At 37.6% G+C, this 21,664-nt stretch overlaps 1 protein-coding gene across 4 annotated transcripts in view; it reads right to left on the bottom strand.

Annotated features, from left to right (window-relative positions):
* LOC5563780 (protein tramtrack, beta isoform) overlaps positions 1 to 21,664 on the bottom strand; it is a 114,890-nt gene that overhangs the window by 44,199 nt on the left and 49,027 nt on the right. For all 4 annotated transcript variants that reach the window (XM_021850968.1, XM_021850964.1, XM_021850966.1 and 1 more), the window contains one exon: positions 9,553 to 9,843. In XM_021850968.1, coding sequence (XP_021706660.1) covers positions 9,553 to 9,690 — 138 coding nt within the window. In that variant the 5' untranslated portion in view covers positions 9,691 to 9,843. The remainder of the gene's footprint in view (positions 1 to 9,552; positions 9,844 to 21,664) is intronic.

Genomic DNA, 21,664 nt, shown 5'->3' with positions numbered 1-21,664 from the left:
ACATTCAAGATTTAACTTATTCATGAAAAGTGGATGAATTTCAGAACATTCTGAAAAAAAAATCCTTGCCTATGAAATATTTAAAACAAGCAGAAAAACTGAAACAATGGTAAAATTTGTGGCAGAATTTCTGTAAAATGAAAACCCTTTCTTCTGAGTAAACACTTATAACACTAATATCTACAATTAAACTGAACGTTCCAATAAATGAATTGTTTGATTCAGCGTTTCGTTTCACAACGTTCCATTTGACTTCATTGCATTCCATGAGCTAAATGACTGTTTAATCATTAATTTAGAATAAAAGCGGTCAAATCAATGGGGGTATCTAGTACTTACATTGTAAACAAACAGTAAACGATTGAAACCGCATATGTGTTGCTAAAATGTATTAACAGTATATTTGACGCTTGGAAATCGTCACTGATATCACTATAAACGGTTTAAATTTGCTTTCTTCTGGAGGAAATCTCCAGAGGAATTTCTGGACAAAATCCTCCTCTTGGGAAAATCCTCGGATAAATTATCTGGATTTACCGGGGAATAACCGAAGCAATTTGTAGAAGAATTGCTGGACGAAATCTACGGTTAATTTGCTATTGGAATGCCTCTGAGAAACTTCTGGAGAAAATTCCCGAAGGATTTCTTAGAAACAAATTCTTAGAATTCCTGGCGGAAATAATTAAGAGATTTTCTGAAGGAAATTCCTGGAAGAATTTCTGGACGAAATCTACGAAGAAATTTTTGATGGAAATACCCGAAGAAATTCCTGGAGGAAACCCCCGGAGGTTTTGCTGTAGCAAATCCGCGGAATTCTTGAAGGAGGTCCCCGTAATAAATCCAAGAAGAAACTACTGGTGGGAATCCATGGATTAGTTCCTGGTGGAAGTTGTGTTAGACACATCGGAACAACTTCGGTAGAATTTCTGGAAGAGCTCCTGGAGTGCTCTGTTGGAGAACTTCGTTGAGGAATCTTTAGATGTATTCTCGTAGAAATTATTTGATTCCCCGGAAAAATAGCTTGATGTTTGCTTTCCTTTTTAAATCAAACAGCTCTTGGATCAAATCCGACATAAAGTATACCAGGCTGCTAGCCTGTTCCAAAAAATAGACCTGAAAACTGGTATAAAATAAAATTGGAACTTCATTTGCAACATCGGTTCAAGCTCAATTCTTTACTAAGGTCCAAAAATTTGAACCAAACCTGTGATTTGGTCCACCGGTGAAGTTGCCCTAAGTTTTGCCAGAATCTCCTACAAAAATTTGCTCAGAAAAAAAATTGCCATTTTTATGGGAAATGTTTACGAAATATTCACCTGAATTCTTCCATAAAGCTAGCCAGGATTCCCTATTTTCTTGACACTTTCGTTTTCCAATCACACTATATTTGTCTTTATATATTACAAATATCAATTTCTTTTTGATGAAGTTTGAAAAGTTCCACCAGCCTTGAATTTAATTTTCAGCAGATCACGAAAATAGTGACTTTAGTGACCATTTTTCTGAAAAAAGTGACTTTAGTGACTTTTTGTTGGAAATAGTGACTTTTAAGTGACCAGGTCGAAAAAAGTGACCAAGTCACTAAAAAGTGACTTGCTACCAGCCCTGTGAAATTTATCAGGAAATCCCTCTGCAGTTACCTATCTCGAGCTGTTCCGTCCAAAAATCCTTTTTGGATTATTTCGGAAATGCTTCTGGGATTCCATTTGCCATTTCTTTATGATACTACATATAATCTTTCAGAGCATTGTGGGATTCTGGAGTTTTTCCGAAAATCTGTCTGAAATTCTTCTTAGTTTCTTTCGGAAATCCTAGTTAATAAGTTAAAGAGAAAGAGATCTGTGATTCTTCCGAAAATCTTACTGGGACTTTCTTTTAGTCTTTTATGGGAATCCCTTCGTGTTTCTTCCGTAAAATTTCCATGGAATTCTACCGAAAATGTTTCTGTGGTTGCTTCCCAGAGGGATGAAATTGTTTAAAAAGAACTGGGATTCTTCTGAATATTTTTTGAAGATTTTTCCAGGAATCTTTCGGGGTTTTTTACAAAAATCCCTAACGATTTCTTCTGGAAATCCATCCAAAATTATTATACTAAACCACTCTGATTTTTTTTTCCAAAATCCATCAATAATTCTTTTGTGAATCTCTGAGACGTTTTTGGATATCCCTCTTAGATTCTCTCAGGATTATTCCGAATTTTCTGGGATTCTCCCGGAAATCCGCTTGAAACTGTAGTAAAAAAACATTCTTTTACTGTCAGATTTTTCCGTTCAAATTCCTGGGATTCTTTCGGAAATCCTTATGGAATACTTCCGGAAATCCTGCTGAAATTCTGACATATATCTCTCGGGTTAAACAGGCACAATCTTTTTAATGGAAATCCATCCGAATTTTTGTCAATAATTTTCTCTGAAAACTCCTCAAAATTTGTTTGGAAATCCTCCTTTTTGTAATTCATCAGTTTTTTTTTCTATCTTTATTAACAAGATTTTTGCCTAGTTCGGTTCGGCATGATTTAACAGTTAATTTTCTTGGAAATTTTCTAAAACTCTACAGAAAAAAATTGAATTTAAATGAAAATTCCAAAGAAAACTTTCGGACAGCCTTCTGAGACCACTTAAAAATGCCACTAAGATTCTTACGGATTCCTTAGTGAATTCTTCCAAAAACCCTGGAAATTTCCTGAAAATCTTACAGGGATTCTCCCGAAATAACTTCTAAGATTCAATCCATTTGTAATTCTTCCATATATCCTCAAGGGGCTCTTTCAGTTCAAATTTTTTTTACGGAAATGATTAAGTAATTCTTCCAGAAATCCCCCCCAAAATTCATTCAGAAATCTCTATCTGATTGTTTCATCTACGATCCCAAAGAAATTCCCAGAAGCATTTTCAGAAGAACTCCAGAATGATATTCGGAAGAATTCCAGAATGATATTCGGAAGAGTCCTAGAATTATTGTTTGAAGGATCTTCCGTAAAATTTCCCTGGAATTCTGCCGAAAATGTGCCTATGATTGCTTTCCAGAAATGTTTAAAAAAATCTGGGATTCTTCTGAATATCTTTTGAAGATTTTTCCAAAAATATTTCGAGGCTTCTTACGAAAATCCCTAAGGATTTTTTCCCGCAAATCCATCCAAAATTATTATACTAAACCCTTCTGATTTTTTTTTTCAGAAATCCATCAATACTTCTTTCATGAATCCCTGAGACTTTTTTTGATATCCCTCCTAGCTGCTGGGACCACTACTCTTCAATAAAATTACTATAGAAATAGTATTTTACAAAGGAGACTTCAAAGTAATTAACTTTTCGTGTATTCTATCTTTAATAACTCCGCGAATTACTTCCAGGATGCTTTTTTATGGCTTTTTGTATGTTTTAGTAATTTCTAAAAAGATGTTACTTAAAAACGTTTTCAGGCATATATCTATGCATTCTCCCAAGCATCACATTTACTAGTGCTTACGAATGTTTGTCAATTTTACCATAGATTTTTCCAAGAGTTTCATTTGAGAATTGTTACTGATTTTCTCCTAAGGTAGCAATTCTGTTTTAGACCAACATTACCCACGTGGATTTTGAAAATATATTAAGTGGCAGTAGAAGATGTAACGATTTTTGCCTGAAATTACTAATTATTTTATTTGACAATTGTTACTCCTCAGAATTTGTTTGGATACGCTCCTTTTTGTGATTTATCAGTTTTTTTCTAACTTTATTAACAAGATTTTTGACTAGTTCATCTCGGCATGATTTATCAGTTAATTTCCTTTGAAATTCCTAAAATTCTTGGAGGAATCCACAGTAAAAAAATATATATTTTTTAATTTAAATGAAAATCTCAAAGAAAACTTTTGAACAGCCTTCTGAGACCGCTAAAAATGCCACTTAGATTCTCTATGATTTCTCCAAACCTTCCAAAAACCCTGGGAGTTTCCTGAAAATCTCACATCACTATGGAATACATCAAAAATCCATTTGTAAATCTTCCATAAATCCTAATGGGACTCTTTCAGTTCAGATTTTTACGGAAATCCTTAAGTAATTCTTCCATGAATTCCCCCCAAAATTAATTCAGAAATCTCTCTCTGATTGTTTCGCAAATTATCCCAGGATTCTTCCGGAAAGCCTTCTACAATCCCAAAGAAATTCCCAGGACCGTTTTCAGAAGAATTCCAGAATGATATTCGGAAAAGTTCTAGAATTATTGTTTGAAGGAACGATTCACGATAGAATCCCAGGAAAACTTCCGGTAGCATCCTTGAATGATATCTGGATGATATGGTATTTCCGGATGATCTCAGAAGGTTCTGCGGAAGAGCAGAAATAATTGCAGAAAAAAAAAATCCGGAAAGATCTTTGAAAGATATTATGAAGCCTGCCAGAAGAATTTCCGAAAGAATCCTAGTGAGATACTCGACACAATAATCACACGGAGATTTCTTGAAAATTCCAGGAGGGATACCCAGAAGCATCCCAGAAGTGATTCCGGAAGAACTTTCGAATGAATCTTAGAATAAAAATCTAGTAGGAAGTATTCAGAGGATCCTCAGAAAGATTTCCGAAATAATCCCACAAGGTTTTCTGAAAGATTCCTCCAAAGATATCCGGAAGAATTCCAACAAGATTTTCAGAAGAGTCCCAGAGGCATTTCAAAATAATTCCAGAAACATTTCCGAAAGTATTCTGAAAGGATTTGCGAAAGCATCTCAGATTATATTCGTTAGAAACCAGAGGCATTATCGTAAGAATCCCAGAAGTATTACCGGAATAATCTTAGAAACACTTTCGGAAGAAACTCAAAGCTTGAAGGAATTTCAGATGAACCTGTGGAAATCTGTGGATCCTCTAAAAATATCCAGTAGAATTGCATTGGGATGCTCGGTAGAAACTTCGTGATATTGCCGATTTTTTTTTAAGAATTTAATTACTTGTATTTCGAAAAAAAAAATCCAAGAAGATACACGCAAAAATCACAGAGAAATTTAGGCAAGAACCCCAAAAATATGCCAGAAGAATCGCAGAGGGATGTCTAGAAGAATCCCAGAAGAAAACCCGGAAGGGTCCTATAAAACTGTTTGGAAGAATCTCAGAGCGATAGCTTCAAGAATACTGGGATTTTCAGAAGAACTTAGTGAGATATCAGAAATAATCATGTACTAATTCAGCCATTCCATGAAAAACCGATCTAGTGAGTCACCGAATTCCGTGAAAATTTATTATTTTGGATTTTTTGGTTAGGGTGACCGTTTCCGAAATAAAGTGACCAAAAAAATCGCGATCTTGCAAAAAAAAAATTTTTAATTGTAGGTAACTTTCGAACCGCTTTACCGATTGTCAATTTTCTTGAACTAAATGAAAGCTAAAGATTTTGACTTTTCAAGAAACAATAAAATTTCACAAAAATTGTTTTTTACATGAAAAAAATAAATATCAAAAATTTTCAATTTTTTCGTGTTTTGAAGGCCTCGGGACCAAAGGGGCTATTGCTGTTTTCATTTTTTCTTGAAAGTTCTGAAAATTTTACGTTTACTGTCAAATTTTCAGCGACGTATGTTTTTTAGTTTTTGAGATATATTTTTTGAAAATAAAAAAACAGTCATTTTTATCGGCACACACTGTAGGTCGTAGATCTTTTTTTTTTGTTTTTAAATCATGACTTTTGAACAGCTCAACCGATTTCCATTCTTTCTCTATGGAATGAAAGCTTAAGATTGCAACTTTTCAAAAAATATAAAACCCTAAAAAAATTTAAATGAAAACAATGTAAAAAAATTAAGTTTTTTAGGAAATTTTCATGCAAAAAAATCAGTTTTATATTTTTTCTGAAAAGTTAAAATCTTAAGCTTTCATTCCATAAAAAAAGATTGGAAATCGGTTGGGCTGTTCAAAAGTTATGATTTTAAAAAAATAAAAGATTTACGACCTACAGTGTGTGCCGATAAAAAATGACTGTTTTTTTATTTTTGAAAAAAAAAATATATATCTCAAAAACTAAATAACATACTTCGCTGAAAACTGAAACTGAACTTTCAAGGAAAAATGAGAACAGCATTAGCCCCTTTGTCCCAAGGCCTTCACAAAACACGGAAAAAACGGAAATTTTTGATTTCATGTAAAAAACAATTTTTGCGAAATATTATATTTTTCTTGAAAAGTCAAAATCTTTAGCTTTCATTTAGTTTAAGAAAATTGAAAATCGGTCAATGGATGATCCTAAAGGCAGTAGTAGGTGGTAGTAGGTTAATTTTTAGAGACTACTTCAATGCAAGTCTTCATAAAGTCTCAATTTTCTTCCGATGAGATAAACAAAGGTTCATTCAAGAGAGTTATAAAAATAGCTGACGAATTTTTTTTTTAAGATAACCTGCAAGAATTCTTTCGCCTGTTTATTCATCATCCATCCACGTTTCCTCCCAGAAAACAAAAAATCTTTGAATGGTTCCTTCGAACAAATCTATTTTTTTTCTTTTCTAGAAATTTTCCCAGCATTTCATTTAAGTATTACATCTGCAAAAAATATTTCTTAAAAAGTTTATCAAAAAATTCCAGTGCAATCTTTAAAAGTTTTCACATTTTTTTATACTACAGTCATTTTTCCAATAATTCCTCCGACCATTCCTAGACAAATTTCTAGGGAGATTTTGTCCAATCGTTTTCGAGAAATATCTTTAGAAAATCTTGCGGAATCTTTCTCGTTTAACTTAGCAAATTATCTAAGAAATCTTCTAAAACGTCCACAAGAGTCCAGGAGTTATTACAGAGAACCTTGTTCATGAAGGGCTCCTGGAAGAATAGGTGAAAAAAAAAACTTTCAAGACTTACTTGAGAATTACTAGATGAATTTCTGTAGAAATCTTAGAAAGAATCTATGAAGGTAATCCCTAGTTGAAAACTTATAGAAATCCTGAAAGACAATTTAAAAGGAAATCCCTAGAAGATTCTGGAGAAATTATTGGTTCAAGTTTAGAAAAAGTTTTTTACTGTGAATCTTGGAGGACGTCCCGGGAAATCGATGGATGAATTGCTGGATACAATCTTGGAGGCGTTAGGACTTTCTTGAAAAAAATCCCAAAGAAGTTTTGGAGGAATTCAAATGATTTCTGAAATATTTTTTGAAGAAATTCCATTTCTATAATTCTTTTTGGGAAAAATCCAGAGTGATTCTTTGAGGCATCCTAAACAAAATACTTGGCAAATATATTCTGATGGAATTCCTAGAGCAAATCATGACACACAGTGCTTGTCGTAATGTCACGTGGAATTCTAAAAAAGTCTTAGATCTTAAAGAAATGTCCTTGGTTTATTTTCTCAAGGCCGAAATATCATCTAGTCCGGTCTGTCTGAACACCAAATGGGAGTCGAAAACGAAAGCCAGTCTTCTCTGAATTATGTTATTTTGTTTAGTTGAGCGGAAAAATCAACTATAAGTATCGTTAGAACGCTTGGAAAAAGCAGAATTCCCTCGATTCAACTCAACTCGGTACCGACAAACATTCACTTACACCCCTTTGCGTTTGAGCCCTTCAAATGTAGTAACATTCAACTTCCAGTCCATGGTTAACATTTTTCTTAGCCTCACTGTGCCCAAAATATTTGCCAACGTTTGTCCTATCCATGCTGTCAAACGTGGATGCGCTCTGGATGGTATGATCCTTTAGCAAGCGATCGTTAACTGAAAAATGGTGGAATTGTTGGAGATTCTATCTGGGGAACTTTGGCTACAACAAACGTTGCCGTTCATCTGTCTGGTATGAGCCTCAACGGTAATCTGAGAAGCAGGCTTTGTCCCAGTTGGGACGTAACGCCAACGATCCGTTTGCTGGCAATCCCAAAAGATAGACGTATGGTTGCCGCCGCAATTTGCGCATACAATTATTTTGGTCTTCCTTCACAGGACAGACGTCCTCAGCTTGAGAAGAACAATAGAAATATTAGTAGTAGAACGTTAATGGCGTTGTAGTCACAAAACTAACCTCAATTATTATTACCTTAAATTATAGATTTCCTTTGTTTGTTCAATACCATGTCGTTATTTTGGTTTCTGAAATTAATCTGACACTTTGAGGCCCGGTACTCAAGCTGTCAGTTCGTGACAAACTAGATGTTGGTAACACGAACAGCAGCGACATTTGCATTCTTAGGTTAATGCTTCTACTAGAAGAACCTTCGCAAATCATGCATATAGCATCCATGCAGCAATGACCCCACTTTTGGCATCAACGACACTAAGTGGGGTTCTGGAAATATTCCTATGTCGCACGGATATAGAACATAAGTCTTGCTTAATCGTTTATTTCATTTTTGATTCCTTCGGGTGACTTATAGTCACTTGAGAGACCTTTCAAGACGACAATAAACAAACGATCAGTTTTGTCGTCATGAGTTAAAAAATGTACTTTTTCTCTTCAAGATGTTTGAGAAGAAGTTCGCGATCTTTGAGAGTTTTCAGTCTCCTTTCTTTGTGATTTGGAAGGAAACATTGATTCCTCTAATGGAGAAGTAGAAGCATAAGCCTTAGAATGCTAATGTCGTGACTGTTCGTGTGACCAGCATCTAGTTTGCCACGCTCTGACAGCTTGAGTACCGGGTCTATAAGTGTCAAATCAATTTTTTCAACCAAAATAAAACATGCTCTACAACATGGCAGTAAACGAACAGTTAAAATATACAATAGTAAGTATTAATAAAATCATTCTGTTTTGTGATAACAGCGCAACTAGCGTTCTACTACTTATATTTCTATTAATGGAGATCAGGATCACCTGCCTAAATCCTCCGAATTCGGCACAACTGATCACTTTAGACGGAACTCTTTGTTTCATCACTTGAATCAAAGAGCCTGGGCTAGAAGCTGCTTCGATTTGGTATTCGGAACATTTGTCTAAAGTATCGAACTGATTGCTCATTTCGATGTATTTTTTTTTGTATGAAATATGGCGAGAGCTATGTCGAAAGACCCACAGAGGCTATTTCATGACATAGCATATAAATATACAGACAGAACAGACGTTAAGGTCTGGAAATCGCCTCCAGGCTTCTGAAAAAGCTCCTGTGCCACACGGACATCGAACATAAGTTTTTCCGTTTCAAAAATCGGACCTTTATTTGATTCGAACAAAGTGCGTCGATCCTATCTTGCCCATCCCCGTCTCTGCTGTCCGTGTGTTGTCCTGAACGCTTATCGCCCGGTTCGGGTGGTGCTTATCATAGGCCAAAGCCTTGCCGACCGAACGAAGCGACAAAAGATAACTACGTAGTCGTCGTCGACACAGAGAAAGAGAGTGCCCGGCGATAACAGAAATGTTTGCTTTTGTGCTACGAGTCCTTTTCCAGGTCTTATCTGCCCTGCGGGCAAGGCAACTCTATTGCCTCGTTATCAGCCGAATTGATTTTCTCCTTCTCCTGCCTCACGGCATACTCGAAGTGTCGTGTCACATGTCGGTCCTGCTATCGAGCTGGGTTTGTGGTCATGTGTCACATGGTTCTTCGGTTTCTGGGTGAGTCAGAGACAAGTGTGATAAGCTGTAACCGAGATTGTGAAACCTACCTTGTGTGCCTTCAGGGATTGTCCTTCGACGGCCAGCGTCACATCGGTGAAGGTTTCCGCGTGCAGGAGCTGATCGAACACCGACAGCAGGTTTGTCTGGTGGTTGTTCCACCGCAGACAGAATCTTTGGGACGACATGGTTCGCTAATGACCTAGTTGGGTTTACTATACGAGATAATAGTACGTTTCTTGGGAATCACTCTCAGTGGGTGACGTCAATGTCCTTGAACGGGTTCTGCTTCTTTTGCGCTGCTATCCTCCAAAACGGTTGAACTAGAACTGGATTCCGTCCTGAAAAGAAGAGTCGAGAGGAAAAACACACATCATTAGAGTTGAGTTTGTTGCGCAATTTCCCAGCAGCCCCAAGATGGAATCATCCTACCTACGATCAACGGAGGTTGTTGGATGTTCAAGAATTCCCTTCGCCTCTCAAACCAGTCTTCAAAACGTGCGACCGAATCCCACAAACACTCGGAGCAGTGCAAGCGCGGGGAATACACCCACTTGTTATCTCTCTCGCGAGACTACCACTACCACATCCCATTAGAGTAGGACTCCGAGCAAAGGGGTTTCTCCCTGCTGAAACCATATTCTAATGATATGCAAAAGGTTGCTCGGACGGGTTCGCCCGAGAAGGACTATAAACGACCACGCGAAACGCCGTTCCAACGAGAGATAAGTGATCTCAGCAGGCGCACCCACAAAAACCCTTAGCTATAACAATCTAATGGAAATTCAGAAAAAAAACGGTCAAAGCAACCCGTATTCACTTGACGATCCGAGTTGGCCTTGATGACCGAAACGAGCTCGTCTCCTTCGAGGCGAGGAACATCCATCCAACGTCCAAATCATTTAGCGACCTCTCAAACACAGTCAAGTTAGTCAAATATTTGTCCGAAGCCGAATTCCGGTTTTCTCGCCCGTATAGTTCTCTCCCTTTTGTCCGATTGTCCCTGTACGTGAAAGGATGACAAACGTCCAAAAATCTCCGCGACAAAAAAGCAAAGGTGATAAATGGACGACGACGACTACGAAGTTGGACATCTACGGTGGCATCATCAGCATCATAATCCTCCTTCATTGGCGGCAAGCGTAACTAAACAAACAAAGCTCCACGACGGTTGTAGAAACCGGCTCACGGGCTTCTTCGGGTGGGTAGCTAGCTGTTTAGCATTTTCGATGGAGAGCAACAACCAACAAGTGAGTTGCCTCATTTCTATTTGTTCAATTTTTGAGGATGGGATTGGGTAATTACCAGTCAGTGATCGAACGGTATGGCGCCCAACGCATCAGCTTTAAGAAGGCCGTCAAAAGCAGCATCGATCCCAATCTGCGATCATGACCTTCACAAATCGTCAACAGTGAACCTGTCAAAAGCCCACACTGTTGCAGATTTATTGTCGCCGCCCCGAAAGATGCAAAACCTGTGTCGCAGAAAGCGTTCAGTTGCTCTCGAAGATCGGGGTTGGGCACCACACAAATTCAGCGGTTTGTTCATTTGCTTCTATCCTTTGATTCGGAGCGTTTTTTGCCTACAACTAAATCGAACCCTCTGAACGGAAGCGAAGACGACTATCAGTTATTAGTCGTTTTCGATGAAAGGCTATCGCTATCGATTTTGATTTTGACGTAGGACTACGTCTTGATCTTCAACGATACAATTCGATTGTGAAAATCTCAATCGCAAGTTCTAGAATCGAAACTTTATATTCTAGTTTAGTAAAATATATCTTTTTGTTTCTGTTGGAATATCAAAACTTTCACCAACATTGTTAGTCAATTTGACATCTAAAGATGGCTACGAATTATAATTTTAGTATTGAAATTTGTAGTGGAATGATCAAGTTGTGATCTGAGATTTGGTGTTTTTACTCATTCCGGATATTTTACTATGATATTGAAATTCTTTGAAATTCGTCTTCTCGTAATCGCTGCAAAGATCTGCAGGTGAATTCCACCGCGTATTTTCTTCAGAGAAAAGAAAAATTTCTAAGTAGTGACTAATGGAAGGAATTTTATTCTCTTCGAAAAAAAAATCTCGCCGGCTTTCGCCTACTGGAATCCACAATCCAGTAATTGCTGACAAAATATTGGAGATTGTATCCTAGTCTCGTTGTTTCTGCCCGTGTCTACAGATATTTGTTGCTTCAGTCGTCTTCGTAATGCCTTTACTTCAATCTTAAAGTTGTGCCGGCTCACATCTTGGAGTATTGTGGCACTAACTGAATCCTCAAGAGCCTTTCAGTAGCTACTAGAATCTAGAATTTAGTATTTAATCATTGAATTCCAACTAGAATTCTATTTGAAATTAAACAATATAGGATGTTTTTTTTTCATTTTCTTACAGGTATTCAGAAACTTTTTATTATCATCATGATTTCCTGCTGTTTCAGCAAAAACTCAAAAATGTGAATCAATATAGATACTTTTATTGTCTAGGATGATATTTTTACCATATTTCTAGGGTATCTTGACAAAATTATAGACACACAGTGACTTTGGCAACGCTATATGTATCACTGATTTTCCTCCAAATCCTTCTTCCAGAACCATCGAATTTTCATCACAAGCATGTTAATTTTTCTCGAGTTTTCGAGGAGCACACTATTCACTGAAATCAAAGCTGTTACCGAAATGTATCAAACTTTCTATCAGTCTATCCATGTTCGATCCCTTCAAGTTTGTTTTTCTTGAATGTTAGCCACAATCGTCTCAATATTGCAGCCCATATTAATCCGCTTTTTCAGGAATCGTAGGGAATTTAATCGTGGTCCTCATATTGCTGTTGCGTCTCGAATTTTCTACGTGACAATTTATCTATCTGTTTGAGATTTTAAGGAAAACTTTATAGTTTTTCGCTTTTCTTTACAACTATTTTAGAAATACATACCGAGAATGATTTATATCCACCAACGGGATTCATATTTTATGAAGCCTAGAGCATTGCAAGAACAAGGCGTTCGATGCAAGAGTTTGTTTTGTACTTTTCGAGAACTTTTTAAGTAATTCTTTCAACATACTTTGATACATCTTCAAGAATTCAATCTGGATTTTTTCTGCGGATAACCGCAGAAATAACTTCAGGAATCCTTCCGAAGATCGTTTGTCATTCTTCAAGGGAGTCCCAAGTTCTTTATATTCATTGATTTCTCTATAATATCCTCCAACATTCCCGACTAGAGCAGCTTCAAGCATTCAACATTCCTTCAAGAACTCCAATTTTTTTTCTGTGAAAAAATTCCCAGAATTTTTTCAGCCATCCATCGCAGATGTAAACATCTGCGAGGAATTTCTAAAGAAATAGAGTAGTCTCTGATGAAACTTGTTTTACGTCTAAGTACGCCTGGGTGAATTTCTACGAGGATCTCTGGAAGAACTTCTGCATTATCTATGGATTTTTTATTAGGATTTTCATGATATATTGCAAAGATAAATGAAAAAAAAAACATTTGAACAACTGAAGAATGTCCTACAAGACATTTTGAAAACATGAAGAAATTTAATATCAGAAAAATGACTCAATAATTGCTGTAATACTTGAAATGCTGGAGTAATGCCGAGAGAAATTGCTAGAGGAACCTAATCGATTTTATTGAGGAATTCTTGGAAAAGTTTACAATAGATTTCATTTCATGCAGGAATTTTCGGAGCAATTCGTGAGAGTAATCGTGAATAGATTATCTAAACATTTTTTTCTATAAAAATGCTCGGAATAAATGAAAAAATCGACGTGCGATTTATTGTAGCGTTTTTAAGAAAAATGTCAATTTTTTTTTTCATGAGCTGAACCTTTGGGGAAGAACTACTGTAGAATCTGTTGGAAATACACTGATAAAAAAAAACTGGAGAAATCTGTGAAGAATCAGCGGAAAAACATCTATAGGAAAACCTGGGACAATCGCTAGGATTATGTCCGAGAAATCGCTGTGAAAATTTGTTGTAGACAGTAGCGTTGGAGTGCCTTATTTTTTTGCAGCAATTTCTGAAGAATTTCCTCTAAGCGTCCCTGAAAAATCGCTGGTGCATTCCTTGAAATTTTTTCCTGAAAGTGTTTCAGAAGGAATCTCTGGAGAAATCACTAGAATTTCTGAAGCATTTCTCAGAATTTGAGAGAAATGTCATCAAGAACTTGTGGAATAGTCGCATAATAGTCTCTAAAGGTTTTTCCCGAGCTTCTAGAATTTTGCACCAGTATTCACTGCAGGCAGATTAAGGCAAATAAATAACTTTAGAGACCATTTTGATTGGTACTTTGGAGACCTTAATAAAAATTAGAAACTTTTCAAAATAGTGACCAAGACTCTAAGAAGAGACCTGCTAACATGAGAAATGTACTATTTATCCTACTGTAGTAATTTTTGCTTTTTTCCTAAAAAGTTTTTTTTATTTTTGTATAAAAGGCAAAAAACATCTTTGAAAGGAATATTGAAATGTTCTCAATTGTGTGTCATTTGCTAATCAACAACACCCAGCTGGAACTTGGAACTGTACTTGCTTTTAGCAACTTGTCAAACATATTTTATACTGAACTAGTAGTCCCGGCAAACTTCGTCTTGCCATCAAGTAGGCTGCTGAAAAACGCCATGTAAGTCCCGTGTACAAAATGACAGATTAGTTTTCTTCCGTTTTCCCTACTATCCCGATAACTTTTCTAAACTTGTTCCTCGCACAAACACGTCGGAGCTCTGGACGAATCCAAGCGTGAAAGAATCATGTAAGTCCAATCACCCGTTCGTAAGCCATTTCATGACATACAAACACCATTCCATTTTTATTTATATAGATAAATAAAAAATCACTAAAGTATTGAACAATTGAACATGAAGTAGCGTTTTGATAGCAACGCAGCCGAAATTTTTTTGAATGAAGAGATTTTTTGTCATAAAAAACATATTCTCTCATATATTACTGATTCAAAATTATTTGAAAGCCAAAATTTCCTGAGAATTAAAGTTTTTTTTTCCAGGAGCACCACAATGAGCATCGAAGAATTTAAAAAAGTGAACACGTTAGCACTGCTTTTTCTCAGTCGATGATGATGATGATTGATTTAATTCCTATTGACTAGGGCCTGAAAAAAACAATGTCAATGTGTGTTTTTATACCATATATATTCAGAAAACTGTGATTTCTGGGTACTACGCAGCCGTGAATCGCAAGTCAGTCCCATCTGTTAAAAGCTGGCATTGAGAAAACTGGCTAAGAAGTTTGCAAACCCATTTCCCATACGAATATTCAAACAATTTAAACAATAGATTTAAACATATTTGAATCTCAATGAAACTTTCACCGATTGCTTTTCACTCCAATAGCTTTTCGAGAAAAAATTGAAGGTTATCAAAATATAGTTCATTTTCCAGTCAAAACTGCAGATGGGACTGACTTGCGATTTACGGCAGTGTGGAGAAACACAACTCGAACAAACAATGTTAAAACTTAATTTAATCACATTAACTTGTTTTCGACAAACTTCAACAGGATAGAATTAGCTTTCAAATACCTAGTGGAAGAAGCAAGTTGTTTTGATGTTCCTCTTACTAGTCATGAATTATCAGACCTAGAAATAAGCTCAAACCCATTTTGAAGCATACTGAAATCTTTGGACCAGACATTCGCATGAGAATTCAGAATACTGCTTGACCGGTAGATTGCCAAATATTTTGTGCAATATGAACAGGGCTTATCTTGACGTATAAATGCCACTGTCAAAATGTAGTTTTTCTTGTGTACACATAATAATTTGGTGGTAAATGTTCAGTAAAGTCATAGAGTTAAAACCCTTGTTTTCCACCAGAACATTCTAGTCACAGCGGAACATTCTGTTTTTGTTGTAATATTCGTAGTTTGTTAAGAGTTTGTTCAAAACTTAAAGATTGTAACTAGAATATATATTTTCTACCAGTTATCTTTTTGCTGCTAGAATCTCACATTTACTATCAGGTATCAGAAGGCCGGCTCCAAAGGCACGTTCCCCACCAGTTGGGAGATTTGTGCCATCGCCATATTTGAGCCTATTTCATCATCTACCCGATGGGAGAGGAAAGGGAAGGGAAAGATGGGAGGAAATAGGAGTGGAGTCCCTTGAAGAGGGAAGATCGCATAAGCGAAATGAGAGCATGTAGCTCCATACCACAATGGGTTCGAACAGCGCCCTAAAAAGGGCACTGCAAAACGCATGAGCTTAAAGAGAGCCTATAGCTCATTACCACAGCGGGTTAAGAATAACAGGATGTCCTGAAGATTCAGGCTTCTGTATTCAGTTTCACTTAATAAGTGTTTACCAAGTAATTGGAATCGCATTTGCGCAAAAACTGGACAGTTACATATCAGGTGATACGAAGTTCCATAATCGGAGTCACAACTATCACACACAAATGAGTCAGCACGCTGAATATTTGCCATGTGATAGTTGAGTCGGCAGTGGCCTGTCAAGGCTCTGACCAAGAGACTGCAATTCTGCTTTGACAGATTTGTTAAATACTTCGCCACCTTTGGAGATGGCTCAGTAATATACAATTTTGTTTGATGACACGACTCCAAACTATTCCAATATTGCTTGTGCTGAGTTGCCGCCCAAGAGTTTATCTGAAGCTTCACCCAGCACTTCGAAATTGGAATAGCCGGCTCAGGGCCAATGAAGTCATGCGATGCTCCATCGCGAGCTAGCTCATCAGCCAATTCATTTCCAGCGATGGAAGAATGGCCAGGTACCCATACAAGGTTTACAGAGTTGACTGAATTCAGTTCCTCAATTTGAGTTCGACATGCGATAACAAACTTCGACCTTGAGTTGGCCGAAGCGAGAGCTTTTATAGCAGCCTGACTATCTGAACAGAAGTATATGACTTTACCCATTACGCGCTGTTGAAGTGCTGATTGCACTCCACACATAAGAGCAAATATTTCCGCCTGAAAAACGGTGCAGTTTCTACCAAGTGAGTAAAACTGATTCAGCCTTAGCTCACGAGAATATACTCCTGCACCAGCTCTACCTTCAAGAAGGGAGCCATCAGTGTAACATACTATATTGTTTGATATACTTCTTTCCAAATAGCCAGACGTCCACTCTTCCCGTGAAGGGAATTGTGTGGTAAATGTCCTGTAAGGAAAGTTACAAGCAATTGTGAGATCACTTGGAGCAAGGACAATTTTGTCCCAATTCACCAAAAGTGGAAACAACGAAGTGTGTGTAGATCTACGATTCACTGGATTTTTCTCCAGTAGATCCAGTACCCATAAACGGTAAGAGCAAGAAAGTGCTTCTTGTTTAAGATATATGTGTAGTGGCGCAACGTCGAAAAGGGCCTCGAGCGCTGCTGTGGGAGTTGTAGAGAACGCACCAGACATCGCCATCAAGCACATCCTTTGGAGATGGCCCAATTTTGATTGGATTGTTCTCACTTCGCCCTTTTGCCACCACACAAGACATCCATATGCCAATATTGGTCGAACAACTGTTGTGTAAATCCATTTGATATATTTGGGTTTGAGGCCCCAAGTTTTACCAAAGGTTCGCCGGCATTGACCGAAGGCCATACAAGCTTTTTTGACTCTGAAATCAATGTGAGCTGTCCATAAAAGTTTGGAATCTAGAATGACTCCGACATACTTTGCTTGATCAGTCACATTAATCTCAGTGCCAAAAAGACGTAGAGTAAGGTGGGGCAAAAGTTCGACCTTAGTGGTATAATCAAAGTTTCCAGGAAAATAATAGCAGATGAAACAAAACAAATACCATACAGCGAACCTTCATCATATTGGCTATGACTTTGCTGAACAAACTTGTGTCAAAATATTTACCCATTTTTAGTTATAACAGTTTCAAAATTGATTATCTTATTCGAACTTTTGCCCCACCGGTGGGGCAAAAGTTCGAATCTAGTGTGGGGCAAAAGTTCGTTGGCTAAAACACAAAATATCAATACTTTTATGCCAGGCATACTTTCTACCAGCCGTAAACTTATGTTTGCCGAAAAATACACACTAAATTTTTATCAAAAAATGCCCAAAACAGGGTTAATTGTAATACACCTAAAAAATAGCAGTTTTTCGCAAAACTAAGGGAAATATAAAATTTTTGTGACATTTTTCTTACGATCAGGCAAATTTCGCTAAATTTGAAGATAATATGTAGATTTCAGGAAATTTGAAAAAAAATCCGTGGGTTTATACATGGGTCGAACTTTTGCCCCGCAGATTCGAACTTTTGCCCCGCTATGGGCTAATAATTGATTCCAACTATTTATGGAAAATCTAATCCACGTCAAAGCATCCTTATGATAGGCCTAGAAACGCCCTTACATAAAATATTGAAAAGATTTTATGTTCATTTGGTTCCATGCATCGAAAGTTTGACCAAATATTACAATATTTACGTCGAAAAACAAAAAATAGCCATAACTTTTCCAAATCTCAATCGATTTTTATGATATTTGGAGTGAAAGTCTCTTACTTGAATAGCATTCGAACCATCATGACATTTCTAAGTTTTGATTTGATTTGAGCTAGAAATCTTAAAAAGAAACTCTTGCCCCACTCGAACTTTTGCCCCACTTTACTCTAAAGGTCGAATTCCATCGCGGTTTCGTCTTTCCGTAAAAAGAACAATAGATGTTTTATTCGGGTTAACCGAAAGGCCATATTGGCGACACCAACTCTCGACTACCTGAAGAGCACTTTGCATCAGGTCGAATAGGGTGCTTATGCACATACCAACTATCAGAGCTAGATAGTCGTCGGCAAATCCATAAGTTGGAAAACCGCAATTATTGAGTTGCCTCAATAGCGTATCTGCTACGAGATTCCACAAAAGTGGTGACAAGACTCCCCCTTGGGGGCATCCGCAAACACTCAATTTTCGAATCGCTGCTTGACGCAATGTCGAGAAGAGATGTCGGTTTTTGAGCATTTGATGAATCCAATTGGTAATCATTGTAGGTAGCCCATGGTTTCGTGCGGCTTCCAATATGGCATCGAAAGACACGTTATCAAAGGCACCCTCAATATCCAAGAAAACACCCAAGCACGATTGCTTCTGAGCGAATGCTTTCTCGATATCGTATACAACTTTGTGTAAAAGAGTCACAGTGGACTTTCCAGATTGGTAAGCATGTTGATTCACATGAAGAGGCATGTTTGCCAAATAAACATCACGGATGTGATGATCGATAATGCGTTCCAGACATTTCAGAAGAAAAGAGGTCAGACTGATTGGTCTAAAACTCTTCGCTTCCTCATACGACGCACGTCCTCCTTTCGGGATAAACTTTACAGTAATATCACGCCAGGATTTGGGAATGTACCCGGTAGCAAAACTGCTTACAAGTAGCTTTTTCAAAACATGTTTGATAGACTCAAATCCCTTTTGGAGCAGAACAGGATAAATCCCATCCGCTCCTGGAGATTTGAAAGGAGCAAAACTATTAAGTGCCCATTGAATCGATTCAGTAGTTACGATACTGCGAGCCGAGGCCAGAGACTCGTAACTACATGAAAAGACATTTGGTTCATCCGTAGATGCTATGTCCACACATCCGGGGAAGTGTGTATTGAATAAACATTCTAAAACTTCTTCATCGGAAAAAGTAAAGTCACCATTAGGTAAGCGAATTTCGTTCACTTGGAAATCCTTAGATTTTGCAAGAATTTTGTTCAACCGACTGACTTCACTCAAACTGGAAACATTTGTACAAAGGTTTTTCCAGCCGGATCGTTCAGCAGAACGAAGAGCCTTCTTGTAAGCCTTGCGAGCCGACTTGAACGACTCTGATCCAGCTGAACGGCGTCTGTTCCAACTCCTTCTACATTGTTTCCTGAGTCTAGTCAGATCGGAATTCCACCATGGGGTCCCTCTTGTAGTCTTTACAGACCGCAGAGGACATGCTTCTTCAAAAGCTTCCATAATGTAGGATGTTGTAGTATCAACGGCATCATCCAGATCACTTGGATTTTCAATGGACGGAGAATATCCATGAAATTTGGTCGCAACCAATTCAATATAGAGTTCCCAGTTTGTTGATCGGGGATTCCTAAAACGCAAAGTCTGCGCAGTTACATTTGAATGTTCAAAGAAGATGTAGCGATGATCAGATAATGATTCCTCATCTGATACATGCCAATTCGTCAACTCGTGACTGATTCTATTCGAGCAGAGCGTTATGTCTAATACTTCTTCTCTATTAGAAACCATGAAGGTTGGGCGATTGCCTATGTTAAGTAATCCAAGGTCTGTACTACTTAAGTATTCCATCAGACTGGAGCCTCTCAAATTGATATCCGAGCTGCCCCAGATGATGTGATGAGCATTGGCATCACTGCCCACAATCAGCGGAAGGCCTTTTGTTACGCAGTGTACGACAACTCGTTTGAAGTCATCCGTTGGGGATGGTTCATCATGTGGTAAATATACCGAACAATAGACGTATTTCCTGTTGAGGTCACCAACAGAAACATCGATTGTGACAGCACATACATCTCTGGTAGTTAACTCAGAAATGAGTGTAGCAACGATTGCTTTATTAACGAGCACGCATGCGCGAGGCATGGAGCGCGAGTTTGCCATTTCAAGCTTGCTAAAAGTAGCAAAAACTGGGTCCACAAGGTTACCTAGATAGAAGTTCCCTCTACGAAAGTAGGGTTCTTGAACTAGCGCCACTTGGGCTGCACCATTTTGCATGAGTCTGCAAAGATTGATCGTTGCTGTTCTTTTATGCTGAAGATTGATCTGAGCTAACCTAACCGTAGCCACTACCCAAACTAGGCAGGATTAAGCTTTTTACAATCTCAGCACGAAAAAGACCAGCAACGAAAAAACCAGATCGGTATCTATTTAAAGTCGCCAAAGGCGAAAGAGCACAGAATACACTGTGTAAAACGCATAATGCGAATCCATATAGGTGATAATTAAAATTATATGTCAACATATTCATAATCCCACCCTTATTAAGCCTCAAGATAGAGACTGCAGAAGGGCAGCCGATTATCTCGGAGAAACACAAGGTCACCTGCACCATTGCTCCGGGTAGCACAGGAAGGACTCAATACTGTGGAGGGCGCCCTGGTACCCCACAGGCTCCGTTTGCGGTTAGGTTTTATTTAGACCCCCCTAACCATTCATTCTTAGGCACGGTACGCATCACACCATAAATTAGGGGTCACCTGTGAGGTGGACTTTTACCACCGGAACAGGCAGTCCGTAGTGTTAATTCTTAGCCAGTTGAAACAACCGCTACCGACACTACGCGGCTATCTAGGCTGCTCGGGAAAAGGAGGTTAATATTGATGATTAACTCCTGACGTGCCCAAGCAGCCATGTAAACATTAACTTGTTTTCGACAAACTTCAACAGGATAGAATTAGCTTTCAAATACCTAGTGGAAGAAGCAAGTTGTTTTGATGTTCCTCTTACTAGTCATGAATTATCAGACCTAGAAATAAGCTCAAACCCATTTTGAAGCATACTGAAATCTTTGGACCAGACATTCGCATGAGAATTCAGAATACTGCTTGACCGGTAGATTGCCAAATATTTTGTGCAATATGAACAGGTCTTATCTTGACGTATAAATGCCACTGTCAAAATGTAGTTTTTCTTGTGTATACATAATAATTTGGTGGTAAATGTTCAGTAAAGTCATAGAGTTAAAACCCTTGTTTTCCACCAGAACATTCTAGTCACAGCGGAACATTCTGTTTTTGTTGTAATATTCGTAGTTTGTTAAGAGTTTGTTCAAAACTTAAAGATTGTAACTAGAATATATATTTTCTACCAGTTATCTTTTTGCTGCTAGAATCTCACATTTACTATCAGATCTGAAAGTCTTAGTAAGAATTGTAAAATTATTACCATTATCTAAATAGTATCAGCTAAAAACAACAGCACAAACAAATACTGTTATTCACAAACGCATATTGTTATTTATTGTTATTCAAAATCATTGATTTACTGTTCGGAAGAAATGAAGTTTCCGTGGGAAATTCGAGAATATTTGTTCCAATAAATGTTTCTGGGAAATTCCTAATGGTTCTTGTTAGTCTAACACTGCCTCTCAGAGCTGTAAGTCTTTGCAAGAACTGTAAAAATATAACGACATTCACGATAGTTTCACCAAAA

Source organism: Aedes aegypti, chromosome 3 (assembly GCF_002204515.2).
Source record: "Aedes aegypti strain LVP_AGWG chromosome 3, AaegL5.0 Primary Assembly, whole genome shotgun sequence".
Lineage (NCBI taxonomy): Eukaryota > Metazoa > Arthropoda > Insecta > Diptera > Culicidae > Aedes > Aedes aegypti.
The sequence above is the reverse complement of the archived record's forward strand: the minus strand, read 5'-3'. Positions and strand labels throughout refer to the sequence as shown.